The sequence below is a fragment of the Anthonomus grandis genome, chromosome 5 (assembly GCF_022605725.1).
Source record: "Anthonomus grandis grandis chromosome 5, icAntGran1.3, whole genome shotgun sequence".
NCBI classification, from domain to species: Eukaryota; Metazoa; Arthropoda; class Insecta; order Coleoptera; family Curculionidae; genus Anthonomus; species Anthonomus grandis.
In genome coordinates, this window is record NC_065550.1 from 26651811 (window position 1) to 26667596 (window position 15786).

The 15786-nt window shown below is 29.5% G+C and overlaps 1 protein-coding gene across 2 annotated transcripts in view; it reads left to right on the forward strand.

Annotated features, from left to right (window-relative positions):
* Positions 1 to 15786, forward strand: part of LOC126736516 (receptor-type tyrosine-protein phosphatase kappa) — a 64534-nt gene that overhangs the window by 14222 nt on the left and 34526 nt on the right. For both annotated transcript variants that reach the window (XM_050440904.1, XM_050440903.1), the window contains exon 2: positions 8734 to 9182. In XM_050440904.1, the coding sequence (XP_050296861.1) occupies positions 8969 to 9182 (214 nt within the window). In that variant the 5' untranslated portion in view covers positions 8734 to 8968. The remainder of the gene's footprint in view (positions 1 to 8733; positions 9183 to 15786) is intronic.

The window sequence follows — 15786 nt, forward strand, 5'->3', positions numbered from 1 at the left end:
ACGTTTAAGTTAATAATATTAATTAGTCTCAGTAGTTTTTATGCCCTAAGATTTTATTTGTATCACCAATGCTTTTTTTACATTATATCGACGTTTTGACCTCTAGGAGGAATATTACAAAGACTTAAAGCATTAAAAATCCGCTATGTTAAATGTTCTTAGACAGAAACATATTAGTGTGATGGAACAGAATTTGAAATTGTAAAATACTTATTCCATATATACAGCAAACAAATTTAATGATTATATTTACTTAAAATTAGTCGCTAAAAATTTTCTATTTTACTGTTACAGATTAACAATATACAGGAGCGAATTAAAAAATGAAACAGATTTTACGGTACTTACATATAAATTAGTTATCTACGTTAATAAATGATATAGAAAACAAAAATAAATATAGATCTATTTGAGGAGAATGCGATTTTTTATGTATACGTTTTCACAGCAACTAAGTTTCAATAACCCTCTTATTTATGGAAATACCATAGCCGCCAATTACCTAGATTGTCAATTGAGACAGAATTTTAATTATTGCAGTACTTATATTTATGAATTTAGATATTTATATAAGGTATAAACAATAATTTGATAACAATAATTTTTAAGAATTCGCTCTTCTTTATTTTTAATCTGTAAAAACCATAGATTTAGTAACTACAAAACTTTTATTCAATAATCTTAAGTAAATATTATCATTAATTTTGTTTTTATATGTATAACATATAGCATTTTCCATACTTTAAATATCTGTAATATTTTGTGTCCTAAGGATGATCTAATTGAGGTCGAAACGTCAATATAATGTAAAGAAATGGTTGCCTAAAGACGGTTTCTTATTTCTTATTCATCCTGAATCCAACAGACATTGGTGGTGCAAATACTAATAAGGTATTGACGCATATTTTACTTAATAACTATAAAAGTATATTATACTGATTTAAAAAAAATATGATTTTTAAAAACTAAACTGAAAACAAAATTTGAAATAAATAATTTTTTAGAAATTAAAAAAAAATCTCTATTTTCAGGCACAATTTAACTTTTATGAAAATGCTTCACTCCTTTAATTAATACTGTAATTATTTAAATTATTTAACTTCTATGTAATATAGCTAAACTTTATCAGAACCTTACTATATTTGTATAATTCTAATTGTAAAAGGATTTTTTTTGTTTAATAAGAAAAATAAAAAAGTATTACGAATTTAAATTAAAAAAAAAATTAGTGAAATATAAAATTATATTTTGGATTTTATTATACAAAGATCTATATACAAATTTTTATATTTTATGTTTATTCTGTAATGTTTTTTGTTTGTTTTTTTTTTAATTATTTTACTGGCTTTGTCTACAATATTTATTTCTTTTGATAATCAAGCCAATTATTTATAAAAAAATAGACAAATAGTAATTCAGGCCCACGAATTTTCAGACCTTCATAAAATTGGCTTTTAAATAAAATATTTGACTAACATTGTGTTTATTTAACAATTTTTTTTAACAATAAAAAAACGCTAGTTAACAATACATGAAAGTAGACATGCTTACATTTGAAGCGGTACTACCACTTGTTGTGAGTTGCAAGTTGATATTGGTTATAACGGTCCACATTTTGTAGTTTAGTCACTTTTAGTTTGAAGTCCATATGTGATGTATGTTAGGCTCTTTTAGGTTTTAGGTTCTTTTAGTCCATGTAGGAAGTTAGTCCTAATTACACATCTGTGTTAAGTTCACAACACTTATTTAAAATCCCTATATTTATAACTATACACATTTTCACAATTTATTAATTAATATGAATACAAGTTTCAGTAGGCTTGCATATTTTTTTTTACATATAAAACAAATAATTATTAGTAAATAATATGTTAGGTTTATTATTTATAGTCAGATATATGTAAGGATTATTATTAGGAATTCCTGATCTGTAAGAACTAACTGTTATAGAATGAGTTTTACTAGCATTTAAGGTGACAGCATTGAAATCAAACTACCTATTTTGTCATTTAGCTTCAAGTCAAAAACATCATTCATATAAAGAATAAATAATCATGAACGAAGGACCATGCCCTGGTGAACATTATATTTAATAATTTTAAAAGATTTTATTTTTTAACTTATTTTTTAGAACTAGTTATCGATCAGATAGATAAGTTTTCATTAAATCAAGGCACGGTCCCCTTATACCAACAGATTCAAATTTTTTAAGAAGAAATATTTAAATTTCAAAGATAACTACACTTCACCCTTGATTAATAGTAGTCTTATGATTAGAAGCTTTGGTGTGATTCTCAAATCACGGGACAGATTTACTATCAACCAAAACTCTTTATTTAGAACTCTGTCATAATAATTTAATTTAATAACTAACTCGTAATAAATTAAAGTATTTTAATTTGAAGCGAGAGAAATTCGAATACTTCACTCTTAATTTGTCCTGAAATTATCAATCTTGGACAATTTTTTTAAGTAATTAAAAAAAAACTACAGCATTATCTTAATCTCCTAAGTCTTAGCATTGTCCAAAAAAATAAAGCACAACCTTAGTTAAGTTTATCTCCTCTAAAACAAAAACAAACTCGATTATAACAAAAGCATGTTTCCCATTTTCCGCTGCTGCTACGAAATCCAATCTAAACACGTTGCCTTCTTTTTTTTGTAAGAAAAACGTTAGAAGCAAGAAAAGGAAAATTAAAACGTCTAGAAAGTGGAAAAGCCGTACAAGAGGATCCTTACGGAGATAATTCTTTATATTTACTGAATAAGCTCCTCTTTTCCTTTTGTATTGTGAAGGTAAAGTAACGTTAATTTTATGCGGTGCTTTTACCTCGATTTATAAACAAAAATACCGCACTTTTTTGCTTATTTTGGACTAATTCGCGGCGAATTTATTGCGGTAATGAGTTCGAGACCATGAGGCATTTAAATTGCATAAATCAACATTCAATTTAGGTTCGAAATTGGATATTGGGTAGTTAATTTAGCTGAGTGCTATTGTATTAGGGATTTATATGCATTAATTTTAAAACCTTCAATTAACATAGGTTATATATAGGATACATTTTTCTTATAATATTCTTTTATTCAATATGTATTGAGTATTTTGGATCATCAGTGCGTCAACATAACAATACGTCTTGACGTCAAAACACATAATATACCCATCAGTTTATTTTCTCTGCGTTGGCGTTAGGGATCTCTATTTGAAAACACGATGATAACTTAGTTTTCGAGTCATCGATTTAATAATTTTATTATTTTCAACATTCGATTTGGTCACCTTGGAATACAGTTTAGCCAACATTATTGACAAAAACATTTTTGTGGATTAAAAATCCAAAAATAAACCTTTTTTTATACCTTGAATTTTGAATTGTTTTTCTATCTCACTTAATTGACGAGAAAAAGTCCCACTTTTTTGCATATCCCTGGATACACATTATTATAAATTGCTGGGTACATGAATCCTGTTAAAAAAAGGCTTAAAGGGCAAAAAAGGATGAATAATAAATACTTGGGAAACCGTGAACTGAAGGTTTTACATGCCCCATACTGTATATTTCATTAACTTAAAAAATTTGCATAAAGAACGGACACGAGCTAGCATTATATAGAATATGTTAAATATACATCATTTATACATAGAGGGAATATAATCATGAGATCTGGAGAGGGAACAAAAATTGGGTAAGTCTATAATATAATATATAATTATTTTTATTAAAAAGGTGCAAGGAACTGATCTGTATAAAAAAATATGGAGTTCTATAAGGTTATTTTAATTTTAGTGTGTTTTATAAATAAGTGTTTCTAAAAAAATTGTATTGTAAGTTTGGAAACTTATTTATCACTTGGTATATATATATATGGAAAAAAAGGTAACGTAGCATTTTTCTCAAGTAGTTGGATTTCTTGTTTCATTTTGAGTCTTTTTTAATCATACTTCCCATACCTATCTTTGGCGGTTTTCGAGAAAAAAAATTTTTTGCCTGTTTTTTGTTAAAAACCAAGGGATAACTAATTGTTTATTTCTCAGCTATTTAAGTTCCTAAAAAGCTCAACTTTTAAGCATTACTTTAAGAGACCATCTTGATTAATTTTCCACAGCCTGATTTAATCAGCATTGTACAGGGTCATCGAAAATTAAATTAATATCTTTCATTTATTAAAATGGCGAAAAGTATTTTTTTTAATGGAACACCCTATATTTTATTCCATTTTCTACTAAATAGTTAAAATACCTTTAGTTTAATATAACTCATTTCGATACCTAAGTAGCCTCGTTTTAGAAATAAATACTTATTTCCATAAAATTTTATCATTTTAAACATTTTGATTTTGTAAGTTATTTAGCTATGAAAATATCACAATGGCTAAATAAATGACAGTAACTTTTTATAATCTATATAATATATGATTTATAATCAATGGATAAAAAAAGCTTATTTATACTACAAAATACTTCGTTAGTTATACGTAAAAGTAAAATAAATAGGTGTTTAGTTAAATTACTTCGAGAATATGTATAGAAAGTTTCCGAAATCTATTTGCACTGGTTTTTGAGTTATGGGCATTTTGTAAAATTTAAAAAAAAATCTCTCCAAAATGTTTTTTTCTTAAAACTGTGTACATTTCTTAAAAAACGCTGAAACAGGTATCTAGTCAAATTGTTCCAGGAATATGTGTCAAAATTTTCAGAATTTTGTTGCCACTCCTTTTTGAGTTATAGGCATTTTGTAAAAAAAAAAATCCACTTGTCAAAAAATGTTTTTCTTTTCTTAAAACTTTGTTAATTTTTTGAAAAACACTAAAACCGGTGTTTTATTAAAATAATTCAGGGATAGGTATAGAAATTAAAAAAATGTTTTTTCACTGGTTTTTGGTTTATGGGCATTTCATGAAATTTCGGAAAAATAAAATCGATCTCTTCAAAAATTTCTTTTTTATTAAAATCTTATCGATTTTTTGAAAAACTCTCGAAGAGGTACCTAGTCAAATTATACCAAAAATATGTGTAGATTTTTTCGAAATTTTATTTTAACTGGTTTTTGAAATATAGCTTTTTGTGAAATTTTTGTAAAAAAAAATAGTTTTTTTCAAAAATATTTTTTTTCTCGAAACCATGTGAATTTCTTGCAAAACGCTGAAATAGGTGTCTAGTCAATTTATTCCAGGAATATGTGTAAAGATTTTTGGAATTTTATTTTTACTGGTTTTTGAGATACCTTGTTAAACGTGAAAAAAAAATGAACCTTTCTAAAAAATGTTTTAAAACTTAGTTTTTATTGGTTTTTGAGTTATGGACATTTTGAAAATTTTTGAAATTAAAAATCGATTTCTTGAATTTTTTTTTCACAAAACTCTCTTAATTGTTTACAAAACGATGAAATAGGTATTTAGTCAAATTATCCTTAGAATATGTGTAGACATTTTCAGAACTTTATTTCTACTGGTTTTTAAGATAGTCTTGTGAAATTTTGAAAAAATCGACCCTCTCCAAGATTTTTTTTCAAAACCCTGTATATCTTGAAAAACAGTAAAATAAAAATTATTATTTATTACCCCACTGTGATATTTTCATAGCTTACTAAGTAATTTACAAAATAAAAATGTTTAAAATTATCCAATTTCACGAAAATAAGTATTTATTTTTAAAACGCGGCTACTTAGATATACGGACATGTTATATTAATTTAAAGGTATTTCAACTATCGATTAGAATATTAAATAAAATATAAAGTGTTTCATTTAGAAAAATGAACTTTTCACCATTTTAGCAAATTTTCATTTACTAAGTTATTTTTTTAATTATAGATTTGAATTTAATTTTCGATGACCTTGCATAATGCTAATTGAATCAGGCTATAGGAAGTTAATCAATAGTGTCAATTTAAGCTTTTAAGGCACTTAAATAGCTGAGAAATAAACAATTAGTTGTGCCTTGGATTTTAACAAAAATTTTAAATATATATATATATATATATATATATATATAAAATAACACAACAAAATAACAATTTATACGGCTAAGGTACCATCTGTCGTCAATAACCGTGAATAATTTACAAAATTTCAAAGATGCTCAATGACAATTTTGTTCAATAGAGCAAAAAAACATGTTTTAAGTGAATCATCCTTAATAAACCTATATTTTTATTTAAAAATTTGAAAGCGTCGTTAAAATAGTTAGCTCTTAAAAAGATAAAAAATCCCGATCTTCTGAATTTGAGGCTTAACTGACGTTACTAAATAATTTTAAATTACAATATAATTATTTTATTTAAAATTTTATTGCAATTTTTATTTTTGCAAGAGGACTTTTGTTAAGGAAAAAAATTCAGATCTTACAAATCGTTGTATCGCCAAGAAAAATTATTTTTCACTGTCAGGTTTGCGTATTTATAGGAAATCATTGCCAAATCATTTTTAAACCATCGCGAAATTCCTAACGGGTAAACTTCGGGTTTAGATCCGTTTTCTTAACTCCCGGCTATAAATAACGGACGTTTCGAACCGGCCACGAACGATTCGAAAATTTTAATTCTATTATTGTTTGGCTTTAGCTGGAGAGATTGATATATTGTGTGCTTAAATTTGATTTATTTTACTTGAAAATACACTTTCTTGGGTGTAGGTGGATCTAGTTTGTTATTTTTGAGGTGCAATTTTGATTCTCTTGAAGGTTTATTTGGAACTGCGTAAATAAATTAAATATTTTCTTGAGAAAAGAAACTAGGAGTTTTTATATAAATAACTAGGGGTTCATTGTTTTTTAAAGTAAGGAAGACGTGGAAAAATAATTGGAAAAAATCGTTGGAAAAATAAGGTATTTTAAGAGAATTGAAATATTTTTTTAAATGGGTTTCACTTAATACTTTTGTTAAAAAAAAAAGGAAGGATGGTAATGAAATGTATTTTTTTATCGCGAGTTCACAAACTACCCGAGAACAATACTTTTCCCAGAAAATTCAGGCAAGAGTACAGGATTTAAACGTTGATATAGAAAAAAGTAAAATAGTTCAAATTTCATTATTATATCTTAGTTAGCATGAGGTATCATAAAGATGGTAATATTCTTATATCCCCATGTCACTTTAAACCATTATTATCATTTTCATCATCGTCATCGTGAACCCATAATTATCCACTGTTGGACATAGGTCTCCCTCAATACTTTCCATCTATCCTTATTTGGTGCATTCTACATCCACAATTATTAGTATGTGGGCGGCTTCTACTGCGGAAAGATGGACAATACGTATTGTCCATAATCTGGAAAAGTATTTCCAGAAAAAAAGTAAATCTATGTCAGATAATCTGGAAAAGTGGCCTGCTCGATAGAAAGTATGGGGGTGGCCAGATGAGGAGCGATGGTGTACTCATTACATGCAGGTCTCTCTTTAATTGCAGAAATTTATATAGTTCTTCTAGCCCTGATTTCTTTGGGAAAGAGTGTTCAGTTTGGTGCAAAGACCATCATTGTAAATGTAAGGGTCATTGACATCTCTTTTGCTTCATCATCTTATTAATTTTATTAAACCATTGTTGACCAAACGGAAATACTACGTAAGACTCATGTTAAGGACAGAGTTATTACTTTTGGACGATTTTAATCTTTCAAATATCTTGTTGCAGTATGAGGATGGTCAACTTATTCATCAGGGTTTAACTGGCTCCTTACTTGATTCCCATCATCTTTCTCATCGAAGCTAAAAACCATTTGTGAAACTAAAAACAATTTGTTTTTAGCTTCGATAACGCTCCAAGATTAACAAACCGAACAAGCATTTTCTTGTATTAATATGTGAAGGTGGACTTTGATGCAATAAACAAATATCTGAGCAACTTTAACTTATCTGTACTATCCGATGATATGGATTAAACGCTAGCAACATTTTCGTTTAGCACCAGATTCGTCATTATTTGTGTCTTGGTCATATTGTTTTAGTCCGACCTCGAGGGAATAGTGCTTTTCTAACATTTCCATTGCATCATTTATACGATCGGCTATAAAGGATGTTTTTGTCTGCATAACTTGACTGAGTTTCTATTCCAAAGTCTGTCGAAGTCTTATCCAAAAGAGATGTAAATAAATTTAAAGAGATAGTGTCTCCTTGTCGATAGTCTGATGCTAGCCAAAGTGTTTTGGTAGATGTACTTCATCAAGTTGACTGATGTCTATTTGATATTCAGTCAATGCTGTTAAAAATTTCTGTTAATTTATGGTATCAAAGGCTTCTTCATAATTCACAAATTTCAGTGGCAAAAGTTTGCTGTACCCGGAAGATTTCTTCATCAAATTCTTTATCACTTAGGTGGTCATTGAATCCAGCTTGTTTTCTGGGCTAATAGAAATCAAGCCTAGCATCCAGTCTCCTTGTAATAATTTCTATAAAGAACTTCTATATGTGTGACAGTAACCTGATAAAGTTATTAATAAATAAGCGGTTAGTGTTATTACCAAGGTTTTATCCCAATTAAGGAATTTTTACATTGTCTTTGTTTAACTTTATTAGACTTACCTAATTATCATTTAATTATATGTATTCGTTTTCTTAAGCCTAATTTTTTTGACGCATGAATTTTTAACGTCTGAATATAAAATATGGTATTTTCGAATTAATGTTTTTCAAACAATCAAAGTTGAAATTTTTGTTGAACATGCGTAATTAGAAAAAGTCATCTCAAGGGTTTTTTTTTCATACTAAATTCCTATTTTCTTATTTTCAGATATAGTACCTACAATCAACCTGCAGGCAATTCAAAATCAAAACCAGACGTACATATACTTCTTAAAAACAATTCTAAAGGAACTTTCTCTCCCAAGTTTCTTTTACAAGACTCGAGCAAGCAGAAAAACGATGTCTCGAAACACAAACCCAACGAAAACCCCGTGTAAAACGTCGATTACGTGCTCAATCGCACATTGTTAACCCGATCGTGGTGGAAACTCGCGAGGTGGAAAATGTCAAGTGATACCGAGGGTAAGCACGGCAAGGGTCATCCTTCGGGAACCGTTAAAAAGAAGCATCGGTCAAGGTCGACGCCAAGGTCAAACGATCTCGATAAGCCGCGAAAGAAGAGGCATCTGAGCGCGGCCAATTCCTTTGCATCCATCCCCAATGCAATCAAACTGTCGATGTTAAATAGCGGGTTATTGCCGACAAGCAAGTTTAATGGTAAAGTATAAGGGATGTTGTGTTTAGTATGCATGCAATTAATATTGACGATGAGAAGGAGTAGAGGTATTTATAATATGACTAACAAATGAACTAAATCTATTAAAAATGTCACTATTATTCTGCTGACTAGATTAATTAACCAAACCATACCAATACATAAAAATGGGGATAGAAATGGCCATAATAACTGAGTCGCGTTATGCAAAAAGCTACCATCCCCCATTATACGAAACAATCAGACAAACGAGTATTCTGAACATTAATTTAGACTTTCTTCTGCAAAAACCTACTAACCAATGTCGACTCTTGACCTTGAAAGTTTTATAAAAATAATCTAAAAATAAAGTTTTCATGTTAGCATAAAACTTCCAATCCACTTGGTCAGCACAATGAATTATAATATTTAAATTTCACGGTTTGCATCTGCCATTCAAGTGGTATGGTAGCTTTTTGCAGAATGGCAGCTTCCTAAATCAACACACATAGAAATATAGATATTAGAAATTTTAAACTATTTTCAGGTTATACTCTATTTCAGAAATGTATTGAGTAATAAACTGGAGAATTCCGCTGTTTGGCTAAATTTCGTGGTCGTTCATAGGCGTAGCTACTTATTAATTTAATTTTCATGGATTAAATGCCTTTATTTTGAAAGAGATTAAATACTAATTTAGTACTTTTAATCCTTTTGTATAGGTACCTCTTAACGCTTTCTAGCATGCAAAAATGGGGACAGGTTATATATACAGAATATAAATACTTTTAAATCATATTTTAAACGTTAGTGTTCACTGCTACGCTGTATTTTAATCAGAATATTATTATAACAATATTTAAAAAAATTTATGTATTCAGTCCAACGAAAAGATGTTCTAATAATTCTCCACTATCACTGAGTAAAAAAGTTATAATTTTACATACATGATTGCATAAAACACGATTACCTTAGTTAAACTGTACAAGAAATTGTTGAAAGATGTTCTCGAATGCCTGGAATTGAAAAGTCCACTATTTTTAAATTGTTGCGGGAAAGAAAATAGCAGGTCAAGTGTAATCTCCCAAGCAAAAGCCAGGACGACGAACAAAAGTCCTTGATAAAAATACTAAATGTATAATTCGAAGCAAAGTTCACTATTTTTATTTTAAAAAGAAAATACCCACCCTAGACAAAATTTTGATGGAGGTTGGCCGAGATGACAATATTCTGTTGATTTTGCCTGGGCAAAGCATAACCGCAAAGCACTTTTACTGAAGAGCGACGAAATTGTTTGCTGGAGACGAAAATTACTTGAGAAGTATCAAGCAGTACCGCAGGGGAGCAAAAGAAAGTTTTTTATCTTGATGAGATGTGGATTAACGAAGGTTATATAGTCCAAAAAATGTGGCAAGACAAAAATATAACCAGTGCTCGCCAAGCTTTCATAGAAGGCCTGTCCACAGGTATTAAAACGCCTTCGGAAAAAGAAAAAAGACTAATAATCACACATAGTGGAAGCGAGGCTAGATTTTTAAAAGAAGGTCTGCTAACCTTTGAGTCGACTCGCACAGGAGATTACCATGAAGACATAAACTCAGACGTTTTCGAAGACTATTTTGGTGAAATGATAAAATTTCTCCCGGCTAATTCGGTGATGGTAATGAATAATGTAAGCTTTAATTCACGGCGAATAGAGAAGACGCCAACTTGATGTCGGAGAAAGCAAAAAATTATCGATTGGCTGACTGCAAAGGTATTGCGTTTGAAGCAAATTTGATAAAAAAAGAACTGCTGGCCATAGCAAACTTACACAAAACTCATTTCATGAAATAAGCCGTGGAAGATATAGCCGAGAAATATAATATAACTGTGTAATATAAATCCTACAGAACTGATATGGGCGCAGGTAAAAGGATTTGTAGCAAGACAAAACACGACTTTTAAAATCGAAGATGTTAAGCTACTGTTTGAACTACTTCAAGCCATTACGGAAGCGACACCAGAGAATTGGCGAAAAGCAGTCCAGCATGTAATTAAGCAAGAGGACAAAATGTGAAATTTTGACGACCTGATCGATCAGACAGTCGACCCTTTAATTATAATGTCAAGAGGTGATGATAATTCGTCAGATGACGAAGACTATAATCTATCATAATTTAATTGTTAAACACTCTTGTTGTGCAAAAAGTTCCAAAAGTGTAATTTTCAACCGTTTTGCTCTACATATTATGTTCAATAAATTTGTGAAAAAAATATATTATTCCATTTAAACAAAAGTAACTTTTATTTACGATTCCGTTGTAAGACTCCCTGTATACCTAAAAATGTTTTTATAATATAGATCTAAAAGATATCTATAAACTTTCTTTGGGACACTTTTATATCTATGCATATATACAGGGTGTCCCAAATTCGTCGGCCACGATGGGGCATGCATTTTGTTATGTTGCGCAACTTTTTACTAATTTAACCAACTCAACCAACCCTGTATCTCTAAAAGTTACCCAGTACCCGATGTTGACCCAAGAATTTGAGATACCGTGTGCATACGTATTATATTACCTTTTTACTTTTTTTTTTTTAAATAAAATAGCATTTACATAAATCATTAAAAAAAGTCCCAGTTGCACGCCATTGGAGAACCGCTATTTACATCTGTACTAATACCTAACTAAGGTAGTGGCATAAAATATTGGTGGGTCACCGGGTACCACTTTTGCATACCTAATGAGGTTTTATTACTCTATACATTTCTGAAATAGAGTAAAGGAATTTAAAAAAATTAAGTGTATTAAATTAATGTTTTTGGAATATTACTTAAATAAAATCTAATTAAGTCTAATCCTAGTAAGGTAGAGCTACTATAATTAATTAAAATCTTATAAAATGAAATTATAATATTTTCCCATAATTCCCCCTCCCGCTAAGATTATTTGTTAACCCGCAAATACAGTATCAAATTCACAAATAGGGTTCACACACTTCAACAGCAGCTAGATCTGACAAAAAGAAGAAAAAAAATTGTAGACATATGTTTATTGCAGTGTAAAAACGGTATGCTACTGCTTTTTATCAAAATAAAATTGATTTTTGAAAGGTATCACTAGTATTACACAAAAATTGCCTTTTACTTTAAAACTCTTCTACTTTTTAGACTAAGATAGGGATATATAAATGAGAATTCGACTTTTCCCCCTTTTTTTATATCATTGTTTCATTTTCTTAACAGTGTTTGGATCGCCTGGAAATAGTGTTTTTCTTCTTTAATATGTCAATTTATACCCAAAAAACATCACTTTATTCTAAAACTCTTCCAATACTTGGACTGAGATAAGGATATATATTGAGAATTCGACTTTTCCACCTTTTCCTATATCACCGCCTCATTTTCTTAATAGTGTTTGTATCGCCTAGAAATAGTATTTTTCTCCTTTAATTTGTCAAGTTATACCCAAAAAACATCACTTTATTTCCATACTTATCTAATTTTCCGATTCAGATAGGGATATATACATAAATGAGAGTTCCACTTTTCCACCTTGTCCCATATCATCGTTTCATTTTCTTAACATTGTTTGGATCGCCTGGATATAGCGTTAGTAATATAATAATTAAAAGCGCAATTCATAGTGCTAAAAAATAAATACATAAGAAATGCGTTAAACGTAAATTAATAAGATAATTAAAAGACTTATTTATATGGAGTTCATCTTTTTATTGTTGAGGACGCAAAGAATTTTAATATTATTAGAGATATGTAATTCTCTAGTTCGTTCGAGCCTCATATTAAATCATTCCTTTTTTGTTTATATTCGCCATAAAAATTTATATCATTTTTTTTATTCTATACAAAAATACAATTTATTGTATGATTTTTTTATTTTTTTGACTGTGATGATTCTGTTTACGGTAATTCTTTACTAATCAATTTACTATCTAATCCTAAAAGAATGATACAGAAAATATATACAAAATAGCTGCTTAAGATTTTCCTTTGACATAAACTGAACATTTGTCATACTCCTGGACTTAAAAATATGAAATAAACGAAAATATTTTTCTCCTTAATAACAAACGATTTAGTTTTTTTGGTCATCATCAACTTTTTTGCTGCATATTTCTTGAGGATTATAGCACCCTTTCTCGTGTTCTTGTGTATTTAAAGTCACTTTTTCTAAATCTTTGAGACGGATTTTGACGCTTGATATATGTGGTCTGCGATGTGTGGCCACGTGAATAAATTTACAAATTGTCAATATTTGTGAGGAAAATTTGCTTAAAAGCCTCGCAAACATATCCGTAAATTTTGTTCGGTCATAAAAACTGGAGCGGAAACTTCAGCAACTTATCTTCATCAACCAGAGAAACTGACATTCTGGAGCAACTTCGGAAGTAATTTTAAAACGTATTTTATGGAAGGATGCTTCTCGAACAACATGTTTCGTACCAACTCGAGTAGTGTATTAAGTCCATTTCTCTCCATTAAAAGAGATATTTATTATTTTCGTTGAAATAATCTGGGCCAAAAAAAAACTATACGTACGTCCTTTAAAAGAGAATATTTCATATTTTTATTATTTATCTTCCATATAGTTAATTTTGTTTCAGCTCAGCGACTCCCTTGTCAATGTAAAGTTCGAAATTGGGAATTTACAAGCCAGTGAGCACGAAATCGATTTACGTACAAGAGTATAGAAGATTTTTAAAGCCAATAAAATAGCATTTTTGAAAGTAAATTGTATGATAAGCATCAGTGCCTATCTTTTACCTTAAAGAGCTTTTTCTTAGCAGTAAGTAAATATGCAGGAAAATAGTTGATCTTTTTTTTAGAAATATAAGATGATTTTTAAGCGATTGATCTAAATACAAAATTTGATCAATTGCTCCGAAAAAAACACGTCTTTTATTTCTAAATTTTTCAAGAACAACACAGCCATCTCCCTTCTTCTGATTTTCTTTTTTTTTGACATAAACTTTTTTTTTAAAATACATGAATATTTTTATTTATTCATGATATCATCGTCTATATCTTTTCGTGCTTGTTTATTCAACCGGGTCAGCTTCTTTCTCTAAGTTAAAATACATAGGCGTCTTTTGAACTATGTTTCAATTTGTCCTAGTTTCAGTTTATTGGATATAACAGGAAAACTTTATTATTTACTAATAAATTTCTCAATACTTCTTATTAAAAAAATGATTTCCCTAAATTATTTTAAGAAAGATATGAAGAGTCAAGATGCTTTTCCTAAGGGATGTGCTTCATATGGCTCTACCAGACACCTAAAATAAAATAGTTCTTTTAATTTTTTTTAACCAAAAATTACATTTAATGATGTATCTGTGGTTCTAACATAAATCAATATTCTATTATCAGTTTGTTGATTCAGGAATCATAATTAAGAATAATATTAATAGACTCTAAAAAATTAACCAGGGTATTTTTCTTCTCAGATTGGGTCAGTCTATAGGCGCTTACAAATCCTTTTAACTTCTTCTAGAGCTCTACCTGACGCAAAAACTAGACATAAGGTAGAAATAAAAATGTCCAACTGGTCTTTCTCTCTAGTTAGAGAGTTTAAATTCCAGAACATATGAGAAGTGACTAAGAATAAAAGAAGTCAATGCGAAAATAGATACAAAGAGTTAAACAAAATTATTCGTAGGAAATGCAGAGAAACACTAGAGCAAAAACACGACCTACATAACATACATAAAAATAGCAAAGAAATGACTGACAGTAATCGCAAAAAGACCAGTGGAATACTGAAAGACGCTAACAACTTAACTGGTGGGACCTGACGAAAAATTGAAATGCTGCAAAGAATATGTTACAAAACTGGATAATGACAAAAAACCAAAACAACCCTCCCGTCCCAAGTAAGTGAGATCAATGACATGAGTCCTAGCCTCACTTAAGAAGAGGTAAAACACCCAATACAGAAATCTTAAAACTCTTGATTTACTAAGACGGTATAGGGTTAGGCCTGTTAAGGGTTAACACTTTGAAGTATAACTTGACATGAATATGAATGTCCGGAATATATAAGGAGTAGGTAAAAAGCGTTCCAAAAACCTGAAATATTATACCGAGAAAAAACGTAAAACGGTTCTAAAAGCTTGGGCAACACCTGATTACTTAAAATGTCTAGATCATAATATAAGAAGCTACTTTGAATTTTCACGACTTTTAAAGTTATTCCTATGATCCAGAACTGATTTTATACTGATAGGGTGTTTCGAGAGGAAAAAGAAATATTTTGGGAACATATTCAGAAGGTCAAAATAAGAAAAATTAACCCATATGTTTTAATCCGATTCTAAACCGTTTCTGAAATAATCGGCTCTAAATTTTTTTTTGTAAATTTTTGAAATAATTACGTTGCAGGTATTGCATCATTGCTTGTTAATACCTATTTTAATTGACTGGTAGTTTTGACAAGCATGGTTGTCAGTTTTATTGATTCTGAGCGTTTTAATTTGAAAAGAGCAAAGTTTACATTACGTAATTACCCATGGGAAGTATGCTGATATGATATTCGTGTATGGTTTCTGTAATGGTAGCGCATTACGTGCTATTGATGAATACCGACGTCGTTTTCCAAATCGAAGAATTCGTAATCGAAA